Below are 13,912 nucleotides of genomic sequence, written 5' to 3'. Positions count from 1 at the left end.
TGTTTACACTGGTGCTATTCTCCATCTGACAACTGCAGGCGTTCAGTTGTGCCTCTATCGCCCTTAAAGAATGTAATGAATCAATATTGAATATCTGTTGGCTGCCTCGCTGCATCTGCTCTGTCAGTTGCCATTTCCTTCACCCTCTGAAGAAACACAAGTTACACAGCTCTTGTTTCCTTGTGCAACATTTCTCTAACATATAGTACAGGGTGACTGAAATATTTCTTTATGTGCATGCAGTGGTTCTGTTTCTGTTGATGTGTTGCATTTTATTGAAGACCATTTAAGACTTTTGCTGTAGTGGCAGAACTCTTGAAGTACATGTTGTGGCTCAGGCATCTGACCACTTGAGCTAAAAATGAAGAGCTGCAGGGTGTCAACTGTATGCTGATTGCTGCTGGTTGAGTGTTTATATGGGACTGAGGGCATTTGAAATGTTCTTGTTTTGTTTTTTTCAAACTTGCTATTGCTGTTCAGCCAGTTCATGACATCCATCTCCATTTATGCTTATGTTTGATTCTTCCTGAGGTACACAAACTGTGGTCATTGTTACACATTCTAAGAGGTTTCTCAGCTTTTCTTTAAGGCTTCCTGCAAAATAATTTATTGTTTTAAAGTGTGCAGACAACAGCTGAATGACAATATATTTGTAACGTAATTGCTTTCTTCTATCGGGAAAGGTGCATTAACGCATTTGACGCACTCCTTGTGAGATTACTAATATTATGCAAATATTGGCTGATCTCGAGTCAGACCTCTTATTGTAACAACGTCTCGGCTGAAACGTCTGCTTACAGAGTAACAGTGGTGATAAACAGGATGATTGTGGGTGTTGTCTCTCTTCTCATCCTGTATTCCTGACTATGTAAATATAAGATATGGAAAACCAAATCCAAATCCATTTTCCTGTAAATAGAAACAGGACTTACATACAAATACTGTTTATCCTTCTCAGGGGGTTGAGAACGTGCCTACATGGTAATTACACTACCATACCCATGAAATGCTGGTATGACTTCCTGTGTAATTCCAGTGTTATACATGCAGGGGAAAAAAACAACCCTCTTTCCCTATAGCCTCCCAAGACAAAAGTATCCCTTCTGGTTGTATCCTCATTGCAGTGTGATGATGAGGTGTAATGTGGCCAAGGATTGCTGCGGTGGCAACTTTTTAGACCAGGTTAGCACGCCAGAATTTATATAGAAATAACTGGTGTCCCAGAGTTTCCTCATGTGGTGTGGTCTCCATTTTCCAAGGAGCTGCGGACTCAAAAATAATTTGTGAAACCTTGTTCTACTGGAGGGAAGTTTTATAGGGTTGCATAAGTCTGATAATGCTGTTTCAGAGGCTTTTTGCACTCTGACATTAATAAAATGTGGTGGAAACACTAAATGCCTTTTAATTTGTAATGTTTTTATGATGCTTAGTTATAATAATGACAAATATGAGCTATCAGTGCAAAAAAAAAAGACAAAACAGTGACAAAATGACATATGAAAGACGCGTGATAGAGGGAACAAGGGAAGAAAGAACTTTTTGGTGGAGTCTTGTCACATTATACTTTAACAGTATATCACTATTTAAGTGGTACTGAATATTGGTGCAGTGTTTTGTCTTTGAGCAACCTAATACCAAACTATCAGACGTTACACTTCCAGGATTGCTCCGGTGCCGCAGGAAATTCCGCCGGATGCATGTATTTTCCGTTTCCTTGCACTTTCTTTGTGCTGGAATTTTAAATATGGCAGATTAATGAGGACTATTTTTGACTGCTCCTCAGATCTCTGCAGGGTAAATTGAGACAGCTCGCTAGACTATCTGTCCAATCTGAGTTTTCTGTCGCACGACTATTTTGCAGCGGCTCTGTGCGGAGCTTAGTGCCGCCCATGAAAATACTGATTGGTTTAAAGAAATGCCCTTAAACCAGAGCACATTTTCCTTCCATCCCCGAATGCTATGTGGAGTAGCCAGTAGCCAAAGCGAGACTACTGATATCCAAACTTGTTCTGTCCTTGCCTCCCTGTCCTAATCAGGGAGCCTATGTAGACAGTTGCATGATAAGGGAATGTTTTGTTTCAGGACTATCTCCTTTTGGAGGTCAGTGGGAGCAGTGAAACAGGGCCAGACATAGGTTCTCATGAATCCCAGAACTATGCTCAAGGTGACCATCTTTTCTTTGACGCCATCGATATCTTGAGATATCACGTACTTGAAAGTTGGGGCTAGGGATATAAGCATCAGGAAAATGCACAGGACCTCAGAGAGTTGGGACGGCACTGCACAATAACATATCATGGTTGTACTGTACTGCCTGCTTGATTGTCTCCTCAATTGAGTGTTCATTAAATGCTTCTGTGGGATTCGTCAAGGTCTCCCGAACCTTCTTCACGTTATGTGAAATGAGTTGTGCTGCTCCTGAGTTTTTCTTTAACAATTCAAATGTAACTGTAACTCATTCACACTTTCATTCAGTGTACTCAGTATAAAAGTGCAATGCAAAATCAACAGTTTCTGAAAGTACACAATCAGGGCAGGTGGTGGCAGGTCTGTCTGGTCATGTATTAGTCAGCGTAGCTGAGATGAGTGGTGGCGTACAGTCACTGCCGCCTCCTGTCATGACTGGCACTTCAGCATATCCAGCACCTGCACTTGAAATTAATTTCCCCACATGCTGTTGACTTGCTGTTCAGCTCTTATCTCTGCGTGGCTGTTCTGAGCCACAAACCCAGACTTCTTAACATTGTGAACACTTTCTGAGTAAACAGAGAGTGGGCAGGACACACAATTACTCTCCTTCCTGTATCACTCTGGGCTATAGGTGGGATCACTGTTGTGTTATAACAATTGCCTAAAGGGAACCGACATTATTGATACCAGAATGTTGAAGCTCTTTGCTTTTAACAGACACTGCTTTGCATATCTAAGCACTTTTGGGAACAGGTATGTAGGAGAAGCATTACCGCCTACAGAAGTTGCAAAAAAAAAACTCCCCACTGTGTCTCTACACTTCCAATACAACTTTTTAATGAGGGGAAAAACCCACCAGTCATACCTGAGCAAAGGCACACCTCTGAATATTAATTGTGTGTAGGTGAGACAGCGTTAAGTGGTGGGCTGAATTTATTCTTAGCTTTGAGCCAACCAGGACAGAACGTGACAGTTCTTTCTATGATTTCACTTCCTCTTATTGTTGAGGCTAAAACACTGTCCTACTGTGTGAGCGGCTTGTCTAATCTGTTTGTGTGAGTAATCCTGCACATGCTGCACAACTGACAATTAGGGACTGCGTATTTATGCTACACATGGACTTCAGACTGAAATGAGCATTTTTGTGTGTGAAATTGGGTACTTTCTTCTCTATCAAATTTTACTTAAGTCATGATTTGAGTTGACAGGGCGGCTCTGTAGTCTTCGCAGTACTTTTCTCACTATTCTGCAACTCAGGCTCTTAAATCTAAAAGTAATTGATCAAGTTTGTTATATAATATGTTTGACTTTTTCCTTTATTTAATAGGAGTCTGCAAAACAGGGAAACAAAGCCAAATGCAATATCAACACATTAAATTATAGATACACAAAATAAGTAGTAGACTGTAGTTTTAGTTTTATCCGAACAGAATCAAATCAGAGGAGCGAGAGACAATGTCCACTTTAGTGAAAGGCCAACAAATGGAAAGTTTTAAAAATAGAGACATATCAGATGCCTTGGGGAACGTTGCTAAACAGTTTTTGCGCTGCCACAACAAAAAGATTCAACTGAAGGTACTGATGTTAACAGACAGTGGGGAAGTTGACACTGTTATTCTTTCTCTCCCTCAGGTCTTTGTAGTCTGTCAACATATTCTTGTCTTCCTACCTTCGCTTCCGCTACTTGTGCCTCACTGAATGTTGTACAACTCAGCTCTGCTGCCGGCTTTGGTTTCCCCCCGACTGCAGGAAAAACCACTGAGACAAGAGAGAGGCCTCTGTCTCCAGAACTGCAGCCAACCTTTCTCAGAACTCTGACTGACCCCCCCGCCTCCTCCTTCTTTCCACTCCATAACCATAACCTCCAAACCTCCAGCCAGTTGCTAGCTGCTTTACCACAGACACGGTTGGCAATCGCTATTCCTCGGTAGAAGGATCAACCATCGTCCCCGGACTGGTGCGCCTTCAGTGGGGGAGGGAGGGGAAGGAAGGCAGCTGAACGCCGTGCAGCTTTCCCCGGAGATGAAGCTGCAGGCTGTCATGGAGAACCTGCACAGGCAGCAGAGGGCCAAACTGCTTATGGAGCAGCAGCTACAGCAGCAGGCCGCCGCCCAACACAATCAGGTCCGCACAATTGTTGGTGGAAGGGATGAGCCGATGGGGAGCCCGGCCCCTGAGGCAGAGCAGGCCCAGATGGCAGCACTGGCTGCCATGCGTGCCGCAGCGGCCGGGCTGCAGAGGGTGACGGACAGCCCCATGTCAGATCGCAGCAGTGGCGGCGAGGACGAAGGTGATGAGGATGACAATGAAGACGGGGAGGAGCATTACAAGGACATGATGGGGTCAGATGAGGAGGAGCAGATGTGAGTAGTGAATGTCTGTGGACAAGTTGCTCTGAAACATGCAATCTGTTCCAGTGGTTCCCTTCATTGGTGCATGTCTTTTTAACAATATTCTGTTTTTAAATACACACAGCAAACAGAAATGGGACGAGGAAGACTTTGAAGGCGAGATGGAAGAAGACTTTGACGATGACCTGGCAGAGGAGGGTCTGCCGACCAGCCATGACACAGTGGCTCCCGGGAAGGGCATCTTCCTGCTGCCCCACCGTCAACTCCACCCCCACTCCCAGCTGCTGAAGACCCGTCCCAGTGTCGACCAGGAGACCCGCGTAGCCATCCTGCCTCCCCACGCCACGCACAGCCATCTGGGCGGGCAGGACCACGGAGAGTGGACCTACGAGGAGCAGTTCAGACAGGTAGGATGTCATTGTATTTCTTTGTATACCTCCTGCTCCTCTGCTTGGTGTGTTCTTCTGTTGCACTCATTTTAATGTACAATTACATGCAAATAAACATTGCTACTGGAGATTCAGGCTTGTCAAAGTCTGCAGCTTTGCCTCTTGCAGTCGTGCTGTCAGTGTGGAGAACCATATCAGCTAAATTCCTAAAATATCTTGAAGTCAGCTGCTGTAGCACTCTGAGCATCTACATAAAGCTAAACTGTTAGTTGTTGACCAGTGAGCCACATCTGGCCTTCACATCCCTCATATCGTGTCACTTTCCCAGCTGAAGTAATCTGAGTCAATGCCTGCGGCCTAAGAGTGAATTGAATAGGACTGCTTTGCTGAGGCAAAGAAACTGAGGGCAGAGAGAGGGTACGGGGGGAGTTTAGTGCATTTTAATAGCTTTACCATGCTGGCGTTTACTGTAAACATGCTAGTGGGTTGGATATTATGAGGGAGGCCCCTGTGGAATAAGACAGGCTGTTTACATGAAGAGATTTAAGTCTGTCAACAGCTAAGTTTAGTTGTAGGGCTGCTGCTGATAAAAAAAAAAAAGAAAGACTGAGAGACGATGGAACGATGTAAAATCCACTGATAATAGAAAATGACTTGTTTATTTATTCCTTAATTTCTTTGCATTTTCTGCCATATTTGCCCCACAAAGTGACGCCATCTCGTGGTGTGCATGGACAATTCTAAAAAATTAGATTGCCACTCAGCATTAGTACAGAATGAATGTGATGACAATGCTCCATTTTGGGGAAATTGGATCATTACAGTAAACTTTTCATCTTACAAGTGGGATACAAGCCTTTGAGAAAAAGAATGACCTTTTTTGACAACGTTATTTATGTTTTAGAGGTACTAATAATTTGTATCAATATCAGTGAAACCTTTTAAACTTGTCGGAAAAACTAAGGCTACTTTACTCGGAAAATAAAGTGTGGTATATTACCAAGCCACCATTTTATGGAAAGGTTATATGACCTTACAGAAACCACTATTAAAATTCAAACACACTCATGGCCTGTAGCAATATCTCAAGCCGTAAAACATATTTGACAGTATGTAGTAAGCAGCAGCCTTTTTTTTTTTTATCTGAGCAGACTTTACTAACCTCTTTTAAAAGAGAAAACTGGTTTGGGAATTGTTTAGGAGAAGATTTTCATATTGATGCCTTCAGTATGTTTGAGGTAAACAAGCTTTAACCCAAACATGTACTTCATTTTTAAACCTAACCATATATTCTGTAATTTAAGGCCTATTTCTTGTAATTACAGCGTATGGAATATAGCTCCTCTAAAACCTACACTCTGCTTCTCTGAATAGTCCACCCCTCCCTCAGTAAAGCCTCATATGGTGTTTTTCATACGTCAGGTAGGAAACAGAACATTTTTATCATGACATGTCAGTGTGGCATGGTTATATAATCAAAACAGCCAGTATATTGGCTGTTAAGATAGTGTTACGCAATCCATTGTTGATTAAAACCTATGTCAAGCCTACAAAACGTCGTACTCCTACTACTATAGGGGGACAGAGCAGAGGGGAAGACCAAACCAGCATGCTGTCGTTTAAAACCTGCATTTTAACATGATTTAAGGAATAAAGCAACAACAGTCAGTCACATCTGTTTGCAGGGAGTCATGGCTCTCACCCTCCTTACTGCTGATAGTTTATAATATTGTGAATCCAGGATTTTAGTCTTGCATGTTATTCACACAGTACCCATTTGGCCCCTGGATGATTATGGTGATTAGTAATAATTGCAGCTTTAGCCTGTTATTACAATGCTCTGTAAATGTGCTGTGTAAAGTAAAAATGGCCAACCTGTTATGATGAAGACAGTCTGTCCCCTGATAATTCTAACCCAATGCAAATCAAACTCAGTGATTTTAGCCTTTATTTATATTTAGTGTGTGCCATTTCTCTTCTGCTTCTTCTTTTTCATCTGAAACCACCATTTGTGGTTTCTTCTTGACACGTGAAAAGGACACAAGTTAAATCTACAGACAACAGTTTTTGAATGCATTTTCAGTGCAAACTTGATATGGAGGTTAAGAAATGCAGAATGTTGAAATCTGTGATATATGTGGTAGTGTGGTGAGTCATGCAAGCCCAAAGCAAAATGTCGTAATGTACTTGGACTGCAGCCACCTAAAACATCACCAAAAAAATCTATATGATGCAACTATCAAGGCTAGGAAAACTTCACCCTTAAACCCCCTCACCCGACCACACAAATACCCATAATTGAGGCTTTATAGAGTTCATTGCGATACCCGACAAGTTCTCATAGGTTCTCAACATACTTGACTTAAGTTAGCCAAAGACATGGCTCTTCATGGCAGTCCATTTTTATCATGAAAGTCTGTGACTAAAGACTGAATTCAAATCAAACATTGTAAAAGCAGCACCCTTTAATCACAGAATAAGCCTCAGTGTTTGGGGCATGGGATACATCTGGCTATAGGTGAGGTGTGCATTTCAGTCATAATTTTGTATCTTTCTCTAAAACATTAGTTCAAAGGTATTTTAAAGAACAGACAAGTTATGTAATTGTTTATTCATTAATTTAGCATTCCATGCAGTTGCATATGAATTCAAGTTTACAGTTTTATTCGTCATATGTAGGTTAACACAGAGTCAACGTTACAATGAAATGTATATGACAAGAGATCAGAGGTCAGCTCAGCAATAAAAGCACTGGTCGTGACTCACTACAATAAGAGCACTAGCCATAAAAGATCAAATAAAATTACCAAAATAAGATAAAATGACAAAAGGATGTAAGATCAAATGTAATGACAGATCATTTATTATACTATTTTTTTCACTTCAGAAGATTATGTTTTTAAGAAGCATGGGAGAAAGTCGTGATCTCAAGTCTGATTTAAAAAAAAAAAAAAATAATAAAAAAAATGTGATTCTCATTTTGACCAGCATTGTAAAACCCTATAACTTACACTTATTATAACTTACACTTACTTTCATGTGTTCTGGTGTTAAATCGTGTGAAGATTCAATCACACTGGGTGGGGAGGAAGGGGTTAAGGCTGTACTGTTTATTTTGGGCAGGTGGGTGGAGGCTGCTGGAATGTGCCTGAGGGAGGGTGATAATGTGGCCACTGGGAACCCCAGATCCTCAGCAGAAACCGTGCGTGCCTCTATCAGTCAGCAGCAGTTGGAGCTCTTCCAACCGGAGAACTGTCCTTTTCTCTGTTAAGTCACGTTTGTTAAGTCCCAATATCACATACAGTGTCTCTAGGGCATTACAGTGATGGTTCATGACCCAGTCCAAGGTAAACCTCCCTATAAAAAATTTAGCGTAGGAAGAATTTGAAAAACTTTAGGAGAGAAAATTCAAAAGAGAGACCCTCCAGTCTCACATGATTGATGATTCAATAGTACTGTGGGTGGGAACAATGTCAATTAGAAAAGTGAACAGAAAGTTGTAACATTTAGGAGAAATGCAAAATAAAGCAACTGGATTGTAATCTAACAGGCGTTTAACAGGTCCTGTACTAATGTAGTGACTCCACTTTAAGTAGATCAGTGAAATGAGTGTGTAACAATAAAATAGGTTCAGTGAAAGTATTTGAATATCAGTTCTCCACACCTAGATCTAAAGTGCCATTTACTGTAGGCGAGGAAACATGCACACAAACCCCACTTTTAGGTTAAGTTTGCCCCAAAAACTATGTGGCTAAGATATATCCGCCAAGACCCGACCTGAATTCCTGGTGGATCAGCCGGCCACCTTCCTCTCTCCCCACTCTCAGCTGAAAGGTCAGACTAAATCAAGCCAGGAGGTGCTGTCTGTTTGGATGTTTGATTACGCTGTGGTTTTTAAGTGAATTAATCAAAATATTCAAGGCACTTTGCGAGCGCTGTCGTATCTGGCTGTGGCAGGGTGCGGTGGTATTAAATAAAGGACAAGGATATATGCAGATATCAAATTATGCCAGCATTGTTGGATTATTTTGTAATTGAAACTGATTTGCATTGCTGGTGGAGCGCAAATTCAGCAGAGTTATTTCAGTGATACCACTGCACAACCCCCCCCCCCCCAATACATCTGCCCCTATCAATATCCATATAAATATCACTCTTTGCAATGCATTTTAATTTCCAGGAAAATGTTTGCACTCCTTTTAAGTTAATGGTACATGTGCTATCCTACAGCCAAAGCTAATATTAACTTTATTTATAGCACCTTTCAAAAACAAGTTACAAAGTGCTTGCAGAAGGAAATTACCAGATAAATGATAAATAAAAGTAGAATTGATACAGAAATAATGACAAGCGAGGTATGAATTACTAAAACACAATAAAATATAGGCAAATATAATATAGTCTTGCACGCAGAACCGTCACATGGGTTGTGCCAACTGTGTGACCGCACAGGGCCTCGCGCTGGCCTCACGTTGGCCTCGCGCTGGCCTCGCCTGCCTGGTTTAAAATCCTGCAGTTTTTTCTGTCTCTTTTTTCTTTTCTTTTTTTTACATTCACTATGCCTGTTCTCGACTAGATGTGATCTCAAATTAAATTCCAGTTTGTCATAAAATCAAAAAATATTTTTACATTTATGATGTTACGCCATTACCATGGTTACATTAGCGCGTCCTGCGAAAGTGCGAGCGAGGAAGGAGACGGGAGAAACAATGTCAGATACACCAGGGCGCGACCGATTTCACAAATGCTGGACTACAAAGACTTTATTGCTGAGTTTGTGGGCAAGAAGGCAAGGAAAGTGACTTTCACTTTATCCAGCATGCAGCATAGTAAGTCGCTATATAAAGCTATGTAAAGAATATAAAGTGACATGCCGTAGGTCAGACGGCCTATTATTCTGACAGCTAAATAGTCCGTTATCTCTCTTAACACCAAAATACAAATACAACTATCTCTGTGGCAATGCCTTTCATCCTATCTATTTTGGCATGTATTTCAGCAACATGGACAGAGGGCGTACGTCCACATTTAACACATGCACACACAGCAAGGCACACGAGAACACACACACACACACACACACATATATATATGAATATGACTATATAGCTGTCTGAATAACTGCAGTCCCTGTGCAGGTTGACAGTGATTCTTGCGCGTGCATCACGGTGTAATGAGCAGGGCTTCGCACGTTAAGTTCGCACAGGGCAACACAGGCTTTAATTACACAAAGTAATTCATAGTGTTCATAGTCTTAAGAATAACTATAATTTGTATTGTCTTCATTTTAATAAGAACTAAAATTACCGACATTTTTTCCTTAACTATGTTACGTAAGTTAGCTACATGAGGGGTCATCCCTGTGTACCCAGGGTCATCGTTGTAATAGATTGGTAAGGGCTATCTCTACAGTTCAAACTGCAAAGGAACAAAGGAAGCTGGACTTTCAAATGCAGTTTGTATGGTAAAAATCCATTCAGTCACTGTGGACATATCAATGTCTAAAGTCAAGAAAACTGTCTTGCTGGCAAATTTGAGGGTGTAGGTTTCAATGAGTATAACATCAGTAGGCTAAAAGTTATAGGTGGGTGATTTCAACATAACTGACCCAAGGAAACCTACATTGAACATTTGACCTAGGGGAAAAGAACATGAAACCCCTTGAAAGGTCTCCTGAATGTGTCATATTAAGAGGAGAGCGGGGGAACATAGGACCCTGGGAACATAGATACGCTCCCCTACACGAGCTACGTTAGCTATGTTAGCAATGTTTGCTAGTCAGCCTAACCTTTTGTAAAACTTGTCCTGTTAACAGTTAACTAAAAGATGTCTAGATAAACTAGTTGGCTAGCTGCTGGACTCAATATAAATTTGAGAGATGAAGGAATGAGAAAAGTCATGACAAATTATGTTTCTGTTCACTTCCCCCTTTTCTTAGTTTTTTGGCGCCACAAAATATTTGTGAATGTACAATTACAATCGGCTTTTAATAATGTGTAATCAATGCTAAGGTATACATTTATATAACTGCCCAACTTCCTTGCCCCCTGTTTTATAAACAATATCCTCTTCAGGCCAGAATTCTTCCAAAGGCTGTGCAGAGCCTTTGAAGTCTCCTCTCCTGTGTCTCTGTCTGCTTTAAACACCAGCAGCTGGGCAGATGGAGCCCAGATGGACAGTAAAGTAGGGATGTCTTTAAAAATTCATGGCACTCACCATGATCAGGGCGAATGGAGGGGAATTGGCATTAAACATTAAATTGCTCTCACACACACACACACACACACACACATTGGGAGTGGGGGGAGGGGGCTGTTAGTGACTACAGGAAGTGTAGCTCGAATGAGAGCCAATTGGGAGCGACACTTATTGGGATTACCCATCAGGTTTCTGCTGATACAGCTGTCTGATAAGTGCTCGTTGGGTTTATATTCCTCTGTAATTCTGTCCAGGCCTTTTGAGCTACCTTAGGGTTGTATGACTAGGACGGACCATGTTGTTTTTGCATTTTATATGAATTTGTGCATTTTCACAGCTGTAGATTTGTTTAGTCAAAAATCACTGGAAAGGACTAACTGAATCTGTTGAGAGCTGCTTTTAATTATAGAATTAAAATATATGAACTTTCTAAATGTCTCTCGTAACAACTTCTCTACAAACTCGTGTTGACAGGTTGACAAAATCATGCAATGAATTAATTTTTTTCCATTTAATTGACAGCTTGTTGTCCTCCATCCTCAAATCCACTGGCTGGCCTTGTTGCTGTTAATGAATAACTAATGTCAAACAATGTTTAAATTATAAAGCTTTGTCTTTGCACCGCTTGGTACTTACTCAAGCAATGTTTCACACATTACTCTTATGTTTTCTCCAGTCAATTTGCTTTGATTTAACTCATTATTTCAGAGTACATTAACTCCAGAGCATCACACTATTTGGTCATCTGGAGCTGTTTTCCTGAACTGGAGTCTGCAGGGATTGAATTAATCAGCACAGGGGAGTTTTGATTTAATTTATTATGTTGAGCCTGCAGAAGCCTCTGTGCCCAGTGCTCTGTGTTCAACCACAAGAGGTTAATGGGCCCTGTTGTCTCATGTCATGAGAACAAAAGGCCAAAAACAAAGGTTGAGGCAGCATTGGAAGACCCCTGAAAGTCTTCCTATTGAGTGAAGTAGGAACAGCACAGGACGGGAAAAGGTGTGACTGAGAGAGCATGAAAAAAAAACAGTCAGTTGGCATTGGGCTTTGAAACGCTGCCAAGTAGAGCGTGTAGTACATGCTCGTTTTGACTGCTTCTGCAGAGCATTATAATCGTGTCCCAACGTGCAGCATGCAGCACAGAGCTGATGTCAGAAACTGTACAGCCATAGGGATTCTGGAAATTGGCAGGCGTTCAATATGGAGGAGGAAAGGGGGGTTAGAGCAGGAATGTAAACAAAGATTGCATAAAGGCTGAAGCTAGCTCCTTCGTCCTGTCTTTTTCCATTGGCCGTTGGCTGTTGTTATGTTGTACAGTATAGATTTTATTTTGTCACTCTCCTGGATTATTTTGAGCAGGGGAGACACGCACAAATGTTTTGTCTTTGCCACTGTTGTGTGTGTGTGTGTGTGTGTGTGTGTGAATCTTATTTTTGATTCCTCTCTTCTTCTGTTTTCTTCTTTTCTAAAGGACATATGTGAGTGCTGGTGCATCTCATTCTTTCCACTTTTTGTTCCTGCACAGTGAAGTCTTGTGTCATAATATAAGCTCAGGAATCAACTGCACTGAATGGTTGGAGTTGTAAACAAACAAAACTCTTAAGTGGCATACAGCTTATGCCGCGTTCTATTTACCTCGCAACTCGGTTTTAATGAGGTCAAAGTCGTAAACACGCCCCCTGACCTCAGATTTACGAGCTCGGAACTCGTACAGCCTTGCAGTAGCCCGAGTTCAAAATCCAACATGGCTGCCCCCTGTATCAACAGTTGTGAATAAGTTGTGTAAGTAATATAAAGTTATAAGCACTTCTGTCTTATTTGTGTCACTAAATCAGTCGTTCACACAGGCATGTTCAACTTCTATCTGTGGACATGTTGTTACGCTGTTTACATGCACAAAAAACGGCGTAATGCGTTGTTATCAACTTGTATTGCTAACAATATCTAATCGGGCTAGAGCTAATGAAAACAATGAAAATCCGACTTTTTAAATAGAACGCATTCAACTCGGATATGACGTCATTCCCAGCTCCGGCAACCGAGTTGCGAGGTAAATAGAACGCGGCATTAAGTGACGCGGTAGAAGGCATTCATTTGAACAAAAGCAGTGCATGTGTGCTGTTGCCTTTTAGAATGCTTTTGAAAAGGTAGCATGTGTTAAAAGCTTTCATTCTCAAAAGAATCTCAAGGTCTGAATCCCAGCTGTGTAGTCAATAGTCTTGCAATGCCAGACCTTACTCCACAGCAGGTCTGGCCCCTCCACACATACATTCCTGGATAGGAGAAAAAAACGCTCTGGGTTGTTTGCATTATTTTTAAACTAATCACAATCATCTTGGGCTCCGGATGCAGCGACGGTGGATCTGCAAAATGTTCTCGGGAAGAAACTAGTTTGGGTGGAACATTTGCATCCCGCAAGAAGAAAACGCCACATACATTATTAAATGAGGTTAACAGTTCACACAATACAGTAACGTGAGCTGTTTAAATAAATGGCATTTGCGCTTACCAGTGTATGGCCGTGTGTATTTTGTCCATAGCAAATCCCCGCCAATCGGTCCCAAAACATCCAAGTTAGATAGTAAATCCCATAAATTCTTTGTAAGTCTTTATAATCATTTACCTAAAGAACCAAGCAGGTCTGCCTTGTAACACAATCCAAATTTTCTTTAACAGTTGCGAAGCTTGCTAGCTCAAAGTTTGTTGTGGTTTCCCAAAATGAACCAAGTTTTGCAAGGCAAGGGACATTCGGCGGAACATTTGGCGATCATCCTATAATTTAAC

At 41.4% G+C, this 13,912-nt stretch overlaps 1 protein-coding gene across 3 annotated transcripts in view; it reads left to right on the top strand.

The window, feature by feature from the left end:
• Positions 1–13,912, top strand: part of arid3a (AT-rich interactive domain 3A) — a 61,187-nt gene that overhangs the window by 17,785 nt on the left and 29,490 nt on the right. For all 3 annotated transcript variants that reach the window (XM_078258712.1, XM_078258708.1, XM_078258711.1), the window contains exons 2-3: positions 3,823–4,553; positions 4,666–4,948. In XM_078258712.1, coding sequence (XP_078114838.1) covers positions 4,213–4,553; positions 4,666–4,948 — 624 coding nt within the window. In that variant the 5' untranslated portion in view covers positions 3,823–4,212. The remainder of the gene's footprint in view (positions 1–3,822; positions 4,554–4,665; positions 4,949–13,912) is intronic.

The sequence above is a fragment of the Sander vitreus genome, chromosome 9 (assembly GCF_031162955.1).
Source record: "Sander vitreus isolate 19-12246 chromosome 9, sanVit1, whole genome shotgun sequence".
In the NCBI taxonomy this organism is placed as follows: domain Eukaryota; kingdom Metazoa; phylum Chordata; class Actinopteri; order Perciformes; family Percidae; genus Sander; species Sander vitreus.
This window is presented reverse-complemented; position numbering and strand designations above follow the sequence as displayed.